This window comes from Amblyomma mixtum, chromosome 1 (genome assembly GCF_055824585.1).
Source record: "Amblyomma mixtum isolate Tamu chromosome 1, ASM5582458v1, whole genome shotgun sequence".
In the NCBI taxonomy this organism is placed as follows: domain Eukaryota; kingdom Metazoa; phylum Arthropoda; class Arachnida; order Ixodida; family Ixodidae; genus Amblyomma; species Amblyomma mixtum.
The window spans coordinates 155,375,185-155,392,606 of record NC_143012.1 but is presented as its reverse complement, the minus strand read 5'-3'; the positions used below and the strand labels follow the sequence as shown (position 1 = coordinate 155,392,606).

The 17,422-nt window shown below is 44.8% G+C and overlaps 1 protein-coding gene across 1 annotated transcript in view; it reads right to left on the bottom strand.

Moving 5' to 3' along the window:
* Positions 1-17,422, bottom strand: part of LOC149369441 (PDZ domain-containing protein 8-like) — a 57,960-nt gene that overhangs the window by 25,159 nt on the left and 15,379 nt on the right. Inside the window, exons 8-14 of the mRNA XM_089575612.1 lie at positions 11,167-11,276; positions 10,915-11,001; positions 10,452-10,534; positions 10,282-10,363; positions 8,143-8,245; positions 5,730-5,833; positions 5,434-5,571 (exon numbers count right to left, since the gene is read on the bottom strand). Coding sequence (XP_089431738.1) covers positions 5,434-5,571; positions 5,730-5,833; positions 8,143-8,245; positions 10,282-10,363; positions 10,452-10,534; positions 10,915-11,001; positions 11,167-11,276 — 707 coding nt within the window. The remainder of the gene's footprint in view (positions 1-5,433; positions 5,572-5,729; positions 5,834-8,142; positions 8,246-10,281; positions 10,364-10,451; positions 10,535-10,914; positions 11,002-11,166; positions 11,277-17,422) is intronic.

Genomic DNA, 17,422 nt, shown 5'->3' with positions numbered 1-17,422 from the left:
TTAGCCTGAATGCAACTACTGTGCGCATATATTTATTTATTTGGAACACTGCCAGCCTCTGGTTAAAACTTTAGCAGAGGGGCATTACATGTATCATAGTAAAGGATAACACTTCTAAAAGCAGCTGTGCAAAGGACATATTTATATGCCGTGATATTACCTGAAATAGAGGAAAGTTCTCGATGACCACATTATGCATAATAGAGCATTTTATTCGTTTGCCCGAGTGAACGAGTCAGTAGGCACTTTATTAGATCAATTTATTTTAATATTTATTATACCTCAACGGTCCTAAGTGGCAATACCTGAATGGTGAACTTTGACATGGTGAGGCAAGTAGGAGCTTGATGAGTTTGCAATGTACTAATAAGGGAATAATTACTCATTAGCATCCAAGCGCAGCCATACAGCTGCAAAGAAAAGCTTTGTAGCTCTTTTTGTAGCCGTATGACCGTGCTTGGGTGGATGCCAATGAGTAATGACTGCCTTATTAGAAATCATTTCAACCTTGAGGGATTCGTCTAAAATATTGGACCAACACCGCTCCCATTTCGAGCTCGCCCCATCATATGCTAGCCATCCCGGTTCGCGCACTTGGTAGGGCAACTGCCCCGGTGAGGCAGTAGTCCCGGGTTCGAACCCCAGACTAGGGTAACTTTTCCTCTAACTACAAAGTTTCTGTGGAACCTGAGTAGCTTTCTTTTGTAGCCGTATGGCTACGCTTGGGTGGGTGATAATGAATTACTCTCTTATTACAAACGTTCTCCACACTGGGGGATTCCTCAAAAATATTGGACTTGCATTGGCATTAACTGCATGGATTTCTACAGTGACCAGTTCGAAGGACAAGAGGTTAGCAAGCATAGCCTTGCGAGATGGAAGACCATTCTAGCCTTTCGTGGCAAAAACAAAATTGAATCTTGAAATGCAATGGCATAAGCTAAGGAAGGGACAGTGCTTGTGCAGCTAGTGCAGAAGGAACTATGAGCAGGAAAAGATTAGTTGGTTATGTGACAGTAAAGAGCAAAAAAAACCTGCAGTTTCTACATGAGATGAAGAAATTAGAAGATTCATCTTTAGTGCTGTGACACTGGAGCTTCTACAATAGTCTGAGAGAATAAAACAAGCAGCTCAGTTCTGAATTCATCCCAGGATCTGAGAAGAATTAGATTTATGCCATGTGGCATAACAATATTCTGCTGATGCCGCACAGGAGTTTTGAATGCAAGCAACATGGAAGACGGTGATAAGGACATGCTATGGTGTAAATATCCTGGGCTGTGGGTAGTTGTATAAGTTGTATAAGGTAGTTGTATCAGGAATTGCTCCAAAGCGACCTAAACAGGATTGAAAGCCGGTGTTCCACATTGCTAATGACGCTCAATGTAACAAAATGCAAATACATGCAGGTATCACGCAAGTGCACTAATATCGACTACACGTATTCACTCAGTTCAACCATCCTCACTAAAGCCGAATCATACTGGTATCTTGGAATCCATATCACGAGCAACCTCACTTGGTCCGAGCACATCACGAAGATTGCTGCTGATGCATCGAAAACACTCGGCTTTATCAGACGTCACCTCAGTTTCTCCCCTTCTTCCATTCGCAGCCAAGCCTACAAAACTTTCATCCGTAGCAAACTTGAATTTGCATCCCCAATATGGAACCTACATCAAGCCTACTTAATAGCCAGCCTAGAAGCCGTCCAAAACCGTGCAGCCCGCTTTATTTCCTCCAACTATGACACCCGCTCTAGCATTACCAAAATAAAATTATCTGCCAACATCGAGCCTCTCGCACATAGGCGTAAAATTGCCCGTTTACCATTATTGCACAAATTGTACTATTGTTTTCCCTCACTTCGAGACTCCCTTCTGCTCCCTCCCCTCCGGACATCACGCCGTCTTTTCAACTCCATGAGCATCCTAAGACTCCATGGCTCCTCAAACGCATTTAACAAGTCATTTCTGCCTCTTGCCATTGAAGAATGGAATTCACTACTCGAATGTATTGTCACTGAACGCGATGCTCTTAAATTCCACCAATTGCTGTCATTTCACTTGAAATCCCAATGTGGGTAACTGTTGCCTTTGCGTTTTATTTTGATGTTATGATTGTTTGATCTACTACTGCACCTGTCTGCCTGATTTATAAACGTGTATTTCTTTTTTTCTCTTCCCCAAGCAACGAATGTTTCACTGTATTCTTTTTTATCACTGTTTTTTTTACTGTTTCACTGTATATTTTTTTTTGACCTAATAATGTCATTACTTGTTTCGATGTTGCCCCCCCCCCCTATGTTATACCCCTCCAGGGGTCTTTAAGGGTCAATAAATGATGATGATTATGATGAAGGATTGTTAGGTGAGACCATGTTACATTGTCAGCCAGTTCGCGTATCCACCGAGATATGTGACAGTTAATACGTCATTTCCTTTCCTCAAAAACCAATTTTTTTTTTCAGTACGCAGTGAATATGCCTTTCTCAGTAAGGCCTTAAGTAGGCAAGATGTAGTTATCCTGAAAGTAAAAAAATGTTAGTGCATTCTTAATAACATTAGCAAACAGGCTAGTTGAGAGCATCCGAAATATTGTTCTGAGAACTGAAATACTGTTATTGATTGCAGAGGGCAGACTCCATAGTCGTCAATGAAGGCACGTTAGGAAACACTGAAAGGAAGCTCATATTGTATTTAATAAAACCTCGGGCCCAAGGGCAATGCCTTGGGAACACCCGAGATTACAGGAAAAAAGCAGGACGCGTAAGAATTAGTATGGGAATTCTGTTGACGGCTGGCTGTTAAAGCTTGGAATCAGTTTATAGCAACTGGATTCAAGTTATAGCATGAGAAATTACGCCTAATTTATATAAATGAGGGATTTTATCACACGCTCTTTCAAAGCCCAGAAAAAAAAGCATTAAGGGGGATGTTGCCGTTGAGGGAGAATGAGAGCAAGTTGGCTATCGCAGGAATGCTTTCTAAAGCCTTGCCAATTTGGATGAAACAACTTAATTGGCTATAACATTATAGAACCACAAGAGTATAAATTATGTTTACAATTGGGCGCACATGCCAACGGCACAAATTGGGTCATAGGTGCTGGGTGATGATTGGCAAGACACATACAGGGGCCAAGCTATGATGAGACAGGAGGCTATCTTCATGGCATGCACAAGATATATGTGCACACTGTGTCCTGTCCAGCTGTTGCATTCTCCAAGATTCACAGGGCTTAAGTGTGCTGTCGGGTAAACTGCTGGAAAGACGGCATGTCGACGATGTACTAAGGATGAGAATGACAGAACAAGAATGGCTACTGGGTGCGGTGGTGGTGATGTTCTTTCCTGTCGTCTTTGTTCTTTGTAGTTTCACTAGCTCCACAGGCCTTGTTTTCCTATCCGCTGTTTCAAAGTGGTGTCAGGTAAAGCCAATTGTTACTCTACAACCACCAAACTGCTGTGCCATACTTTAATCAGCTTTCATAATTTGCAATGGCAAATTTACTTCATAAGTCGTCTAGGCAAATAACACAGCTGAATAACTTGTGTCATCATCAGGACTAAAAATAACTATAATTTCATTTATACAGTCATGCCTCGTTAATACAGACCCCATTATGGATTCAAATTATGGACAGTATTTCTGGGGGCAAAACTTTTTCAATGCACTCACATCTCAATAACATGAAAACTCGCTCATAACACAGTGGACAGAGTGAAAATAAATACAGCTATTTGTCGCATAATTGTGCAGAGTGCAAAGACTGTTAAGACTTCTTGAATTTGAGTAGATAAGTCAAGCATTGCCTGAATCATATGCTTTTTTTACACACCGTAATTGCCATCATACTGCTTGTCGCACTGTGTGCAGAGAATTTTGTGTTAACCCATGAACTGCCAGGCCCAGCGACTCCTCCTGCTCAAACACTTTCTGGATGCCAAAGCACTTCTTTTTCTGGTGTCAAAAGCATTGTCAGTGCTCGGCGACTCACATCCTGGCTCAGATTACTCATTGCACAAAATAAATTAAGCTGCTTAACAATAAAGAACAGAGTCGCAAGCTTACATTATAGGCTCACAGATGCCTCTCCGCAGCCCACAATGCTATAGCACTTTTAAACGGAGTGCACCATGTCACAACCTAAACCGAGAACTACTCCTCTGGCTCAGCCCACCATCATGCAGAGAAGTTTGTGTTGTCACCAATTCTTCATGCAAATATTTTTGCAGACATAGGTCCACACAGCAGGCAGGAAATAAAAAAGAAACGACGCTCCACAAGAGACCACTGCACTACACACCGATGTTTTCGCACGTCGTAACCCGAGCATCCATAATCACAAAATGTACTGTATGAAGCAGCAACACGCCGAAGAATGGCGACGCTGTTGTTGTCGCGGAAGAAAACAGTTCGACGGCCGCGCAGCCAGGATCGCGTCACGTCGCACACACAGCAGTTTCGAAGCACAGTACCTACACGAAGCGCGATCAAAATCGGTGATGGATACGTAACAGAAACAACGTCGTATAACAACGCTCGCTTCGGTTGCAATCACTGCAACCAGTACGACTAGCTGCACAACGCCAAGTTCATTTCAGCATTCGGAAAACACTGCGTGCGTAGTGAGCCTTCGCACGTGCGCACTTCTCTGCCTCGGCGGAGAAGCACTAGCTCCGACCGCAATCACTTTCACTTCTCGGACACTGTCACTGTGCTGTGTAGCTTATGCACGCACAGGAAATTCACCATGAGCAGCCTCCTTTCTCCAAGGTGAGCAGCTGTTACTCGTCGCTGTCCGTGGTGATACTCACAGGAATTAGAAACGCTTGCAACACGGCCACAAACGCTTCGTGACATCGCCACTGAGTAGGTCCTACGTCGGTTTGAAGATACGCATATCTAGCATCTAACCGCGCGGCTTACATAGCACTTTGGAATCGACGCACTTTAACCATTCAGAGGCAAGTATCCTGGATTCAACTAGGCGGCTTGCACTAGCCTTGGAACTACTTGCTTACAACTGCCCGAAAACCATGCCGAAAACACCGAGACACCGAGCGGCCATTTTGACTGTTGACAAAAAGTGACGTCATATCACGTCGTCTGCTCGTGTGCGTCTAGTCACGTGACCAAACTAAATGTTGAAATCTAGTTTCTCAAAGATTTATTATAATTTGTATGCATACGAAACGTTTGTGTAGATAGTTTTGTAGAACAGCCATTTACTTTTAATGCTTGCGTACTGATCGGAGCGGAAGTGACGTGCACAGTACAGCGAGCCAATGAGCAGTGGCCTGGCTGGGCTTGCGCTGAAAAATAAACACGCGGCCCGGGATGGTATTGACCAGAAAATGAAGCTCAAGAGTAAAGCGCAGTGAAGGTCTGCCATGCTGTCGTCGCTGTAAAATAAAAAAAGAGAACTCACGTATGCCAGCATCGTGTCAGACGGCCGCTTTTTCATACCATGCAGACTGATTATCTGGCCTTTGCTAAATATGCCAATGTTGATGTACTTCAAACTGTTCTTGATATTGAATGTGAACTTTTCCAGGAACACAGGATCCTTGCAAAAAGAAAAAAACACAAGTACACGTGGCAAGCGTTCGAAAATGGCACAGGTATATTGGCAAAGCACAAGCTGTGCGTTGCACTTCGAGCGAGACACACCATGGCTGCCTGAAAGCCTGGCTGTTAAACCTCACCGCCTTCAGTGGCGCTTACCCTTGTGGACAGAACAAACTGAGTGCGCTCAATAGGCTGGTTTCGAGCTTTAGCGCGCGCCTGAATATCTTCGCTGTCGCCGAGTTTCTTCCCCTTGGGGCCACCTGCGAGAATGTAGTTTAAAAACGATGTATACCAACAGGGATTGAGTTTAAGAACTTGCTCCGTATACGCTTTAACGTGTGCGCTGTGTGATCCGATCACTGGTAGCATTGAAATTGTGTGAAAATTTGTTAAAGTGTGCGACTGTTCAAAACAGCTATGTCCAACGATGACGGACGGATTGCTGTTTCTTTTCCTAACAGTGCGTGCCGATCAAACGCCCTTTAAAGGGACGCTGAGGAGAAATTGAAGTTGGCTTGTATCGATAGAATACCGGCTCCTAGCTACAAAATTATCACTTTTACTGGAAACAAAGTTCTTGCAAGGTAGACAAGATCAATAACTAAAATACAGGTATCGCCGCCACAGGACAATCTCGCAAGTACGAGCGTGATGACGGAATGTAAGAAAACAAACTACGGACATCCCTGAGGCTGACAAACATGCATAAAGGTTAGGCGTTTGATCGATATGAATATATAAAACTTTTGTTGGAAACTACTAGGGAACTGTTATCACACGAGGAGGACGAAAAAAGACAGCCTCAATGTTGGAAGTCAAACTAAACCTGTAATTGGCGGCGCAACAGGCGGCCAGCTCAGTTTTCGGTATGTTTTGGGGTGCCTCACGGCTATGAGTTTTGCGTGTCCACACGGTTTCGTTACGCGCCTGGATTTACAGAGGCGGAGCGGCAAGGACCCCCAAGGGCCTAAGTGCTCCTCAGACGAAGTTCATGCAACGGCACGCACCTACGACAAACAAAACGAGCAGTGGATATAGCTAATGCTCGACGCGCCTCCACGTTAACAAACGTAACACTCGGCGTGTTCGATTCCTCAATGTACTAAGACGCTGAGCTGCATAACCAGGCCTACGAGGATTATTATTACAGAATTTAAATACGCCTGCACGTACTAGTCTCTACGCATCAGTCGTGACGGTGGCTCGGCGGTGACCGCGACGCTGCCGACTCTTTGGCGCTCGGACTTTCTTGCCAGACCCGCCGCCTCAGCCCCCAAAAGCATCGCACGCTGTGTGGGGTTGAGGTCGCTAAAGTGCAGGCCACAGTTCTTTGCGAGAACTTCGTTTTCGTAACGTTCGTGCAAACGTAAACGAAGCGACGACGGCCGATAGAGGCCTTCAACGTCCGGCCGGCCGTAGGCTTCATTTCGGCAGCTGCTAGGCGGCAGCGCAGCGCTCATCGCCAGCAATCACGATTTCCCTTTGTCCGGCAGTTTACGTCACTTTTCACCTATTTCTTCATCAGAGAGTCCCGAGTTTGAATCCGAGCGGTGGGGAAATGTTTGCCAACTTCGAATCCAAGTCTCTTAGCAATAAATGCATATTTCGCTGCCGGACAAGTGGCAACAAAGCCACGAGATGCCGAACTATCGGCTTTACTAACAAAAAAAAAATATTTTATACCTCTGTCCTCAGTGTCCATTTAAAACTTTCAGCTACTCGCTGCTCGCCGCCTGGAGCGACTGGATTCGCTTTTACTGGCTTCCATCACTCGTTCACGAAATCTGCCTTAGGCTGGGACAGTTCTTGGTCTTCCATACACAATGGCGAAGGGCGCTACTTTACAAAACGAAAACCTGTTCACACTTGCATGATGCGCGATGCACGCTACTGCTGCCTTTTTAATTGCGCGATGCGTGCGCAAGAAGAGTTTCCTTGTCGGAGGTTTCGAATCAGAACCGTGCAGCCAAGGCTAAGAAGGGAAGGAAACGGGCCTTGGTCTCTGTGCCGGGGTAGTGGTTTCTTCATTGTTCTGGCTGTGCGGAGGGTTGAATGCGGGAAGTTGGAGAGATAGAGTGCAGTCGCTAGGGCTGAAGCAGCCCAGACCCCACAGCACCGGGACAAAGACCCCGTCTCCAGTCCCTTCCTGCCTACTCTTCGCTGCAGATCCAGAGAATATTGTCCGGGAGTACAGACTCATAGCCCAGAGCAAGAAAGAAAGGGTGGCCGTCTCAAAATTGAGCCTTCGCGGACGCAGCCGCTTGTGTGTGAAGCGCTGGTCGAGTATAGCTGACCGTATACATCGCAAAATGAGTGCATATAGAGAGGGTCATGTGCAGAGTAACCGCGATTCGACACATTGGGCGCAATATTTAGTTCACGGCACATATCCCAAGGAAGTGAAAATTTCTGCCTATGTTTTCGGTGAAGTCTGATGCATATTCTGTTAGAGCTGTAGCTCTACTTCTGGAGTTCTCAGAGGCGGGTGCACCAGTATGAGATGAGCAACACTGAATTCAGGTTTTGCTTTGAAACAGTCAAGGATAAAAATGCAAGGAAGTAGTCCTACCTAGCAGACTCGCCAGTGTCGTCTTCGTTGCCACGAGGTTGGTTTTTGTTTTCGTTTCTTCCATGACAGTTGTCCCTTGAACAGGCGCAGTCGATTCTGTAGCCTGTAAGTAAAAACTTATGCGACTGAAATGACCTAGTGTCGGTCAAGTCAAGTCATTGGTGACCGTGTAAAATTGGTCGGGAACTGAGTAAGGTTACCATAATTTTAAAGACAGGTGTCAGCCATTGCATGAGTGTAATAGTAATCTACAGCAAGTTTGAAACGGCCCCCGAAAAAGTTAAGGAAACGTTGTACTTTCCTGCTCTTGTGCGCCGTTTCTTGGACTACGTGCGTTGCCTGTTTGCCTTCGGGTGCCTTGCGTTGCTAAGCGTTCTTTCTCGCGGTCTCTGACGACGCCATGAGAGCAGAAAGCTGTTTTGATTGCACGGCATCTGGTTGAACTGCTGAAAAGTAGCCAAGCTGTTACGAAGCCACCTGGATTTTGTACTGAACTTAGTTCTTGGTGCAGTTCGTATCGACACCACCGGCAATGCCACTCGTTGGTGCTTTGCTGGAAAGCTAAATGACTCGACAGCGTGCTTTGCCTCGAGCTGTTTTTATGTCTTCGCTGTCCCGCATCCGTTTTGTGTCACGTGAAAGCTGGCAGCGTCATCAACTCGAGAGCGGGTGCACCGTGTGAGTACACGAAAAAGACTGACCAGCTGTAAAATACAGCGCTAAAAGAGACAGGCCCTAAAACAAGTGGACGAAGACGGTACTGAATTCACAAATGCGTCTCTTTATTATATGCCCAAACCTCAAGCTTGCGCACCTGCTCACTGTGTTCCCCATCGCATTTGTCTCTGCAGAAACGCCTTGAGGACACGCGGGTTATTGTCGCGGATCGCTATCCCCTAATAAACAGATTTATTGGGTGGCTTACGGTTTATGGGGTTTAGCGCCCTAGAGCAAATAAGGCTCTGAGGGACGCCTTAGTGTAAGGTTTCGGAGTGTTTCGACCACTTGGGCCGCTAGCATTTCGCCTCCATTGAAATTTCACTGCCATGGCGGGGGTCGAACCCGCGTCTTTCGGGCCAGCAGCCGTGCACTATAACCACTGAGCCACCGCGGTGGTTGGAGCTACGTTTCCTTGGACTATAAGGCCACTGATGGCCGGCGAACACATCCAATACCTTTCCTTATTATGTGAATGGCCTCTGCAATTTCTCTTGTGCACTGAACATTGTGGGCAAACAACAATGCTGTGAAAACAAAAAATGGCCTTAACTTACACATAGATCATTCTTAAACCAAGTTCGTCAATTTATGTTTAAGGGAATTGAAATGTCCAACGATCCTTGCCCCGCATTTTCTCGGTCCTGTTTCTTGTAGGGCTGCTTTAAAAAACGATGGTCTGCCAACTTGCCCAGTCTGCCGTTTTATTTGAGCTCTAAAAGCACAGACCACTGGATAAACTCCACATGACAAAGCTTTGCGAGTGAGTTCCACCTTGTGATGGGAACCAGTATTTTATTTATTGGCCTGTAAATGTTCCGGTCTCAGTGAAGGTAGTATATTTGTAGTTAGAATGCGGTAATCTCTCGATATAGGCCGACTTCAGTTTGTCCGCAATGTCTTTATGAGATGGCAAGACTGGTAGAGTATAATATCGTAAAAAAATATTTAGATATACGAAGGCCTAATGGGGATCCTTTAAGCATGCTGTTCCTTACCGAACAGTTTAAAAAAAAAGAGTGTAAGTTTGAGCTTATTTTCTACTACAAGTACAGCACTTGCAGAAGATTCGGGGAGGAACACGGGATAAAAGTTCCGTCAAGATTGCTTTTATCGAGTCTTTCTGACCGCATCTTGTACAAAAGCAGCTTGACTGGCCCCGTCTACCGTATACGGATGGGGAAACGTTTTTCTTGCCATTGCTCAAGTTAACAAAAATAAAATGCAAAATAGTTTTGTAGTTATGCATTAACATGTTAGTTATGTGTACATTTAGTTATGTAGCTGTCTTGAAATGACTCTTAAGTCCCATGCGGTTTCTGATGTGTTGCCAGCTTAATTTAGGGGAAAAGTAAGCGTGGTTGGCTCATCCTTTGGAAGATGCTGAACTGAAGAAACCTTAGAAAAAGCCATGAGAATTACCTTTTGAGCTTGGGCTTGCTGTTCCATTGTAGCTTGCTTATGCCACTTGAACTCAGATTTCCTCTCGACTTTCATGGAGACTCTGCATTAACAAAGCATGCTGTTCATTAATTGCGCATCAGAAGACACAAAAAAAAAGTTAAGAAGAAGGCGCTGTTGCTCTATCTCACTTTTCTCCGTGTTTAGCTAAGAGCTTGTAGGCCTGCTTAATATCCGTAACGTCGGTGCCCTTTATAGAAATGACGATGTCTCCCTGAAAGAAAGTCGGTAAGAAGGCTACATCAAGAATAGCATTCGCCACTAAAAAATTCAAAGTACGTGACAGTATTGGTTTAGCATCGCAATGTATACAAGCATCCCAGCTTAACGGTTGAATGTTCCGAAAAAGGTTTACATCATCTTCCAACCGTTTGAAATTCAGCCTCAACGGACCGTTAAACGTGCCACCCTCACCACTCTCCATGTGTATGCTGGATTTTTTTTATGCAAAAAATCATAAAATTGCTGTTGTGAAGTACAAGACCGCAACCTTCCCACGTTCAAGCAGAAAATCCCTTCAGATGCCCCTTAGATAGATATTGCCTCCAAGAGGCCTGGCATGCCTGTATGTTACCAGGAGCTCAAACTACTCACCTCAACGAGTCCTCCTGATGCGAAGGGGGAATTTGGTGCAATGGTGTCCACAACAACGCACTCCCGGAACTTCCCTTCGATCAGTTTCTGCCGAAGGAATGCACAGGGTGCACGCGTAATTGGTGAACAAATACTATCACACCACCAAATCTGCTGACACACCTCACAAGTGCTCCAGTTTAATGAGTCAGAAACACAGGCTTCCCCCCACCCCCCTCCCCCCGTGGAGCAGCTGGGTGCGCAGCTTATTACCTCTTTGAGTTCGACTCCAGTGGCTTGACCTCTTTCCTTGTTGACCTCGAGGTCTATGGGGATCCAGGCTGTGCCAACAATCTTGTCCACGTTGATCCACTGGGAATCCTCTGCGTACACAGGGCGGCGTGTTTCATTATTCAGACCGTAGCGTGGAAGAGTACCCTTTCCTACAGCACCAGGCATACTCAGAAAACTATTGAGCGAGAAAGTGCTGGTCACTTTACTAGCAGCTGTGAGCAGAATGATCTTACAGAGTGTCACCACACGATAATTGGACGATGACTCCCACAAGATAAGTAGACGCTGACTTTCTGGGACTGCATTAAATAAATATCACTTTCCTACTTATGAGCGGGGGTTAGCCTGCTTTTTTACAAGATTTCGACTGGTTAGGAAATATTTTTCGACTCGAATGCTAGTGAAATTTACTTATGTATTTTGGTGCACTCGCGTACGTTACGAGAACTGTTATAATCGTCTGGGAGACCGACATACAAAGGTCTACAAGAACTTGCCTGCGAAGCCCAGCAACTATATTAGTTCTATGCCAGCAACCTCTTTTCGATGTCTCATCATGGATGGATGAGAACCAAGCCTCAAACACACGAATTATTAGCTTTTATACACGTCCGTCACACACAAGTACGCGCTACACAGCTGAGAATATGGGTTTAGAGATACGTATGCTGTGCACCTAAACACCACGCGCAATTCCTCAATAAAGTCAACATAACATATTTCAACATATTTCGTTGTGACCGCACGGGCCGTAGAGGTGGCGGTGTCCTTCTGGCTGTCAATAAAGTGCTCACTGCTGTGCCTATCGAGGTCACGTCGTACATAGAATCGGTATGGGTTCGGTTGAGTTGTGGTCCCACGGTCGCCATCATTGGCGTCATTTACCGCCCTCCGGACATGAATTCTTCATTCGCAAGTCAGTTTTCTAATTTACTAAGCGATCTTACTTGTCGTTTCCCGAATTCAAGCTTACTTTTACTTGGTGACTTTAACTTTCCGGCTATTAACTGGTCGTCATTAACAGCTCCTGCCAATGATCCTGAAGCTCAGGCTTTCCTCCAGTCCTGTCTCGATTTCTCTTTGCAACAACTTATTTCTGAACCTACGCGTCGTTCCGCCACTACAGCCAATATTCTCGATCTTATCTTGACAAGTGATCCTTACCTTTGCTCTAACATTGCGCTCTTGAAGGCCTTTCCGACCATTCCATAATCACGGGTAACCTGAATTTTGTGCCCCATGACAAGGTAACTCGTACTAAACAAATAAGGTGCTACAACCGAGCAAACTTCGGTGAAATAAACGCTCAGTTGTCAGTCTTTGCTGATCATTTTCTTCACGATTTTTCGTCACGCTCCATGGAAACGGACTGGAACCTGTTCAGCGTGAAACTTGCTACTTTCACTGACAGATTCATACGCGTCATCAGTATCCCTTGCCTTGGTTTAATAAGCATCTACGTCGCCTTAACAACAAGAAAAAGCGCCTTTACAGACAAGCCGACAAGAACAGACACTCCGAATCTTGGCAACGGTAAAAACTATGTGATAAGGAATATCAGTCTTAGTTGATATCTGCACGTAGGCACTTCTTCACACACGACCTACCGGCAATGCTAACAAACAATCCACGGAAGTTCTGGCAGATAATAAACCCCGCTAATCATCCTCACATTACTCTTACCAACGCGGAAGGCAGCAGTGTTCCAGTGGCCGAATGCGCCGAACTTTTCAATAACGCATTCACATCCGTTTTTACCCGTGAAGATCTCCCTCTACCTCATATTTCTGTCAGCACTTCTAATACATCAATGTCCGAAATATGTATCAGTGAGACCGGTATCTTATCCTTACTAGGGAAGCTTAAAACAACATCAGCATCAGATCACCTTGGCTTTAATAACAAAATACTGAAAAATTCATCTGATGGCATTCATCGCATCTTGTCCGCTATTTTTTCACAATCTCTATCATCAGGCGTGATTCCGCTTGACTGGCGCCTAGCTAAAGTTGTGCCAATTTTCAAATCTGGCGATCGTTCCTCACCACTAAATTACCGGCCCATTTCATTAACTAGCACTGTTTGCAAACTTCTTGAACACGTAATTCACTCGCAGGTAATTAACTATATTGAAGAACATAACATTATCTTTAAATATCAACATGGTTTCCGTAAAGGCTACTCATGCGAAACGCAACTTGCCGGATTCATTCAAGACATACATTAATCGATTGACGCTGGCATTCAAGTAGACTCTATATTTCTTGATTTTTCTAAAGCTTTCGACAGAGTACCTCACAACCGGTTATTAATGAAACTAACACTGCTTAATATTCACCCTCTTGTCTTTGCATATGGGTTAAAGATTTTCTATTTTCCAGGTCTCAATTTACAACTGTCAATAACCACAATTCATCTTTCAGCCAAGTACACTCTGGCGTCCCACAAGGAAGTGTGCTTGGCCCCTTACTTTTCCTAATATTTATCAACGATTTACCGGATTCCATTTCTTCCCATATTAGATTTTTTGCTGATGATTGTGTAATTTATCGCAAAATTTATTCTAACACCGATTGCCAATCCCTTCAATCTGACTTGGATTCAGTAACAGCATGGTGCTCAACCTGGCTTATGCAACTTAATCATTCAAAAACTAAATTGATGTCTTTTACTAACCGAAAGTCTCGAATTCAAACGGCATACTCCTTAAATAATAGCTCGCTCGAGCTAGTCACCACGTATAAGTACTTAGGACTTCACCTTCATTCAGACTTAGCATGGAACCACCATATATTAACCTTATGCTTGCATCTGCTAATCGGTCATTAGGTCTCTTAAAACATAACCTAAAGCATGCTCCTCCTCACCTCCGTGCTCATGCCTATACCACTCTAATTCGACCTAAAATTGAATATGCCTCGGCTATTTGGGACCCTTACCAATCTTACCTAATAAATAACATTGAATCATTGCAGAACCGCGCCGTTCGTTTTATTTACTCCGATTATTCACGTAACACCAGCATCACAGCCTTAAAGAAACGCGCAGGTCTCCAGGATTTATGTCTCCGCCGTAAAATTGCACGACTATCACTTTTTCATAAACTTTATCATCATCCATCACTTCATAACGACTTTTTTCTTTGCCTCCTTCGATTTTTGACCGCCGCGATGATCCCTTTAAAGTTAGACGTTTCACGTGCAGAACATTTATCTATGCGCATTCATTCTTACCACGCACAATATCTGACTGGAACACTCTGCCTTCACATATCGCAACCACCACTGATCCTGATAAATATTTTAAACTTATATCTTCAATAACTACTGCTTAACTCTTCGCATACATTGTTATTTTATTTGTTCATGGCTTCCTTTTTTTGCAGGGTTTGTTACTAAAAAGATTCATTGTATTAGTGTTCTGTTTGTATAATTTTAATACTGCAGTAATCTTCGTTCTTTGCCGCGCTGCCATTCTTTTGATTTTTTTGCTTACTTATGTCATGCAAAGTGTCTTATTTGTGCTTTTGATTGATTCTTTTCCTTACTTATGTCATCCAAAGTGTCTTATTTGTGCTTTTGTTGTTTGTTTTATATTTGTGGTTTTGTTTTATTCTGATCAATTGCCTGTGCCCCCCCCCCCCCCCCTCTATGTAATACCCTCTCGAGGGCCTTTAGGGGTATTCTGTATAAATAAATAAATAAAAAGTGAAACCACGTATTCCGAACATATTTGGCAAAGGCCCACTGGTAGAAAAACAAATTTTCTATTAAAATCTCCAAAACAATTTCTTCAAGTGAAGTGAAGTGAAGTGAACGCAATACTATTGAGTTGGAGCTCATTAGCCAATTACGCACGTCCTTTAAAAAAAGTTTACATCCAAAGGAGTTTGCCTCTAAGCCGCGTGGTGCGGCTCTTGTGGTATCACTGCAAGCCCGGAGGACGGAGGACCACAGTTCCTCTTACTTTCAGAGATTAGGAAATTTTGGGCATGCATAACGCGCTACAAGGGATGGCCAAAAAGCAAAGCACTACCCGAGCTCTTGACGTTTGATAAAGGCAGAGTTCTACGTAACGCGTTACGAGTGATTGATTACTTGTAATCAATTACATTCACTTGTAATTTTGTAATTCATTGATTACTTTCTTTCAAAAATAACGTTCCGGGTAATTCAGTTACTTTTTTGTATTTGGTTACTGATAACCAGTTACTTTTTTCAAAAACAAGTAGAAATCAACGGTACAGCCGTGAGAAACTCAACCTCGACGAAAACACTGGCGCTAAAGGAAATTTCCTTCTTGACAGATCGACAACGGACCGGAAACGGAGGATCATCGCGCGCAGTCATGTCCGAACCACAACCGGGTCACCGCCGTCTTCTGCAGAAGTTCTCAACTGACGCAAGCCATCCTGCGCTACAGCCAAACCAGCCACTGATGGACAAGTGCATGCCATCCGCAGACCAATGGAGTGACGGAACCCCTGAAAAAAACTAACGCTGACATGCTCTGCATGTATGTCAATACCGAACACAAGACTTGAGACGACATCCTGCCTTACGGCCACCCAGATGACGCCTTTTAGGCTCGTCCATGGCAGGGATGCCAAGACCACGCTAGATGCCATGCTGCCCAACTTTATCGAATAAGGTAACGTCGACGTCGCCGCCTACCTTCAACAAGCAGAAGAAGCCCGAAGACTTGCCTGATTACGCACCGACGGCAGACGCTACAACCTACGAAGACGCAACGCGGAATACACAGGAGACCGAGTCTGGGTTTGTGCGGGCATTCGGCGCCGCAGACTGAGTGAAAAGCTTTTGCTCCACTACATCGTCCCGTACAAGGTTCTTCGTCGGCCAGGTGAACTGGACTATGAAGTCGTCCCTGACGAAATGACTGCATTCTGTTCGACGACCGTCGAGCATGCTTGTTGCTACGCCGCCGCTGAGTCATTCAGTTCTTTTGCAGGCGCAAGTTCGTCCAATTGAGTTTCATTTGGAAGCCCTCTTCGCTGTCTCTCGCTGAGGTGCGAGTTTGGGGGGCCAAGTGCCTGTTGCACTACTTCCTGTAACACATGCATTGTAATCACGTCTTGCGGCTACGGGTAGCTCCTCGCGGACGATTTCGCGAGAACATTAAACGCGAAGGCTTTGCCTTTAGTCCATGCGCCGAATGGCAAGCTTCGCACATTCGGCAAAGCTTCTGCTGTTCACGTCTAAACTGAGTCGTCTGCTGCGGCTCGAGCCCATATATTGGCTCCATTATGAGACGCTCTGTAAATCGGCGAGCTGAATGCTCGATGGAAGGCAACGCACATGAAGGGACCCTTCGAAGCTTTTGCATCTTGACGACATAATAATCATAAATTTAGCTTTATTTGTGTCACGTAAAAAATGCATGACGCTGAAAGCCGCCACAAAAAGTTGCCATCATTGACTGCTTGACAGAGCCGCAGGCCCCTGTACACTCCATCCATCCCGTTCTCGGAACAACCCGTTCCTCTCGCTCGTAACGCCTCCCACGGCTGTGACAACCTCGCAAAATACTTGTTTAGACCTCGTCTTTGAGAGCCAGTCATTGGTGCAGCAAGTCGAGCATATATCCATCTATTTCTCCGACCACAAAGCTTCCTTCATGACAAGAAGTGTTTCTTGAGGAAGGAATATGTGTAAAAAATAACAAGTCTGCAATTGTACGTGCAGTCTTTGTCAAAAGTAACCAGGCTGCACGTTTTTCTTCTGAGTCCTATGTTAAAGCTATTATGCCAGCCCTCAAGCTCTAAATCTATGTATGGTAAAATGAACCCCTGTTCTCACCTTCAAGGAACTTTTTGATCTGTAGGGAAGCCGTGAGGGCTCTGTTATACGAATGAGAAGCAAATCATGGAGCCTGATTACTTTTGACAAAGACTGTACATGTCTTGCTCGAATTCTTTGCTTCAGTCTACCGAAAAGCTTGTAGCGCACAGCGACGCTGTAGGGTGGAGGCGCTAACATCGGCGTTCCCAGCCGCTAAAAGAAGAAAATAAAGTTGAACGACACGTGCTCGGTTCGCAAGCATGGCACGCGCGTTTGTTTGGTTCAGTTTATTGGTTTGGTTTGGTTTGGTTTGGTTTATGAGGTTTAACGTCCCAAAGCGACTAAGGCTATGAGAGACGCCGTAGTGGAGGGCTCCGGAAATTTCGACCACCTGGGGTTCTTTAACGTGCACTGACATCGCACAGTACACGGGC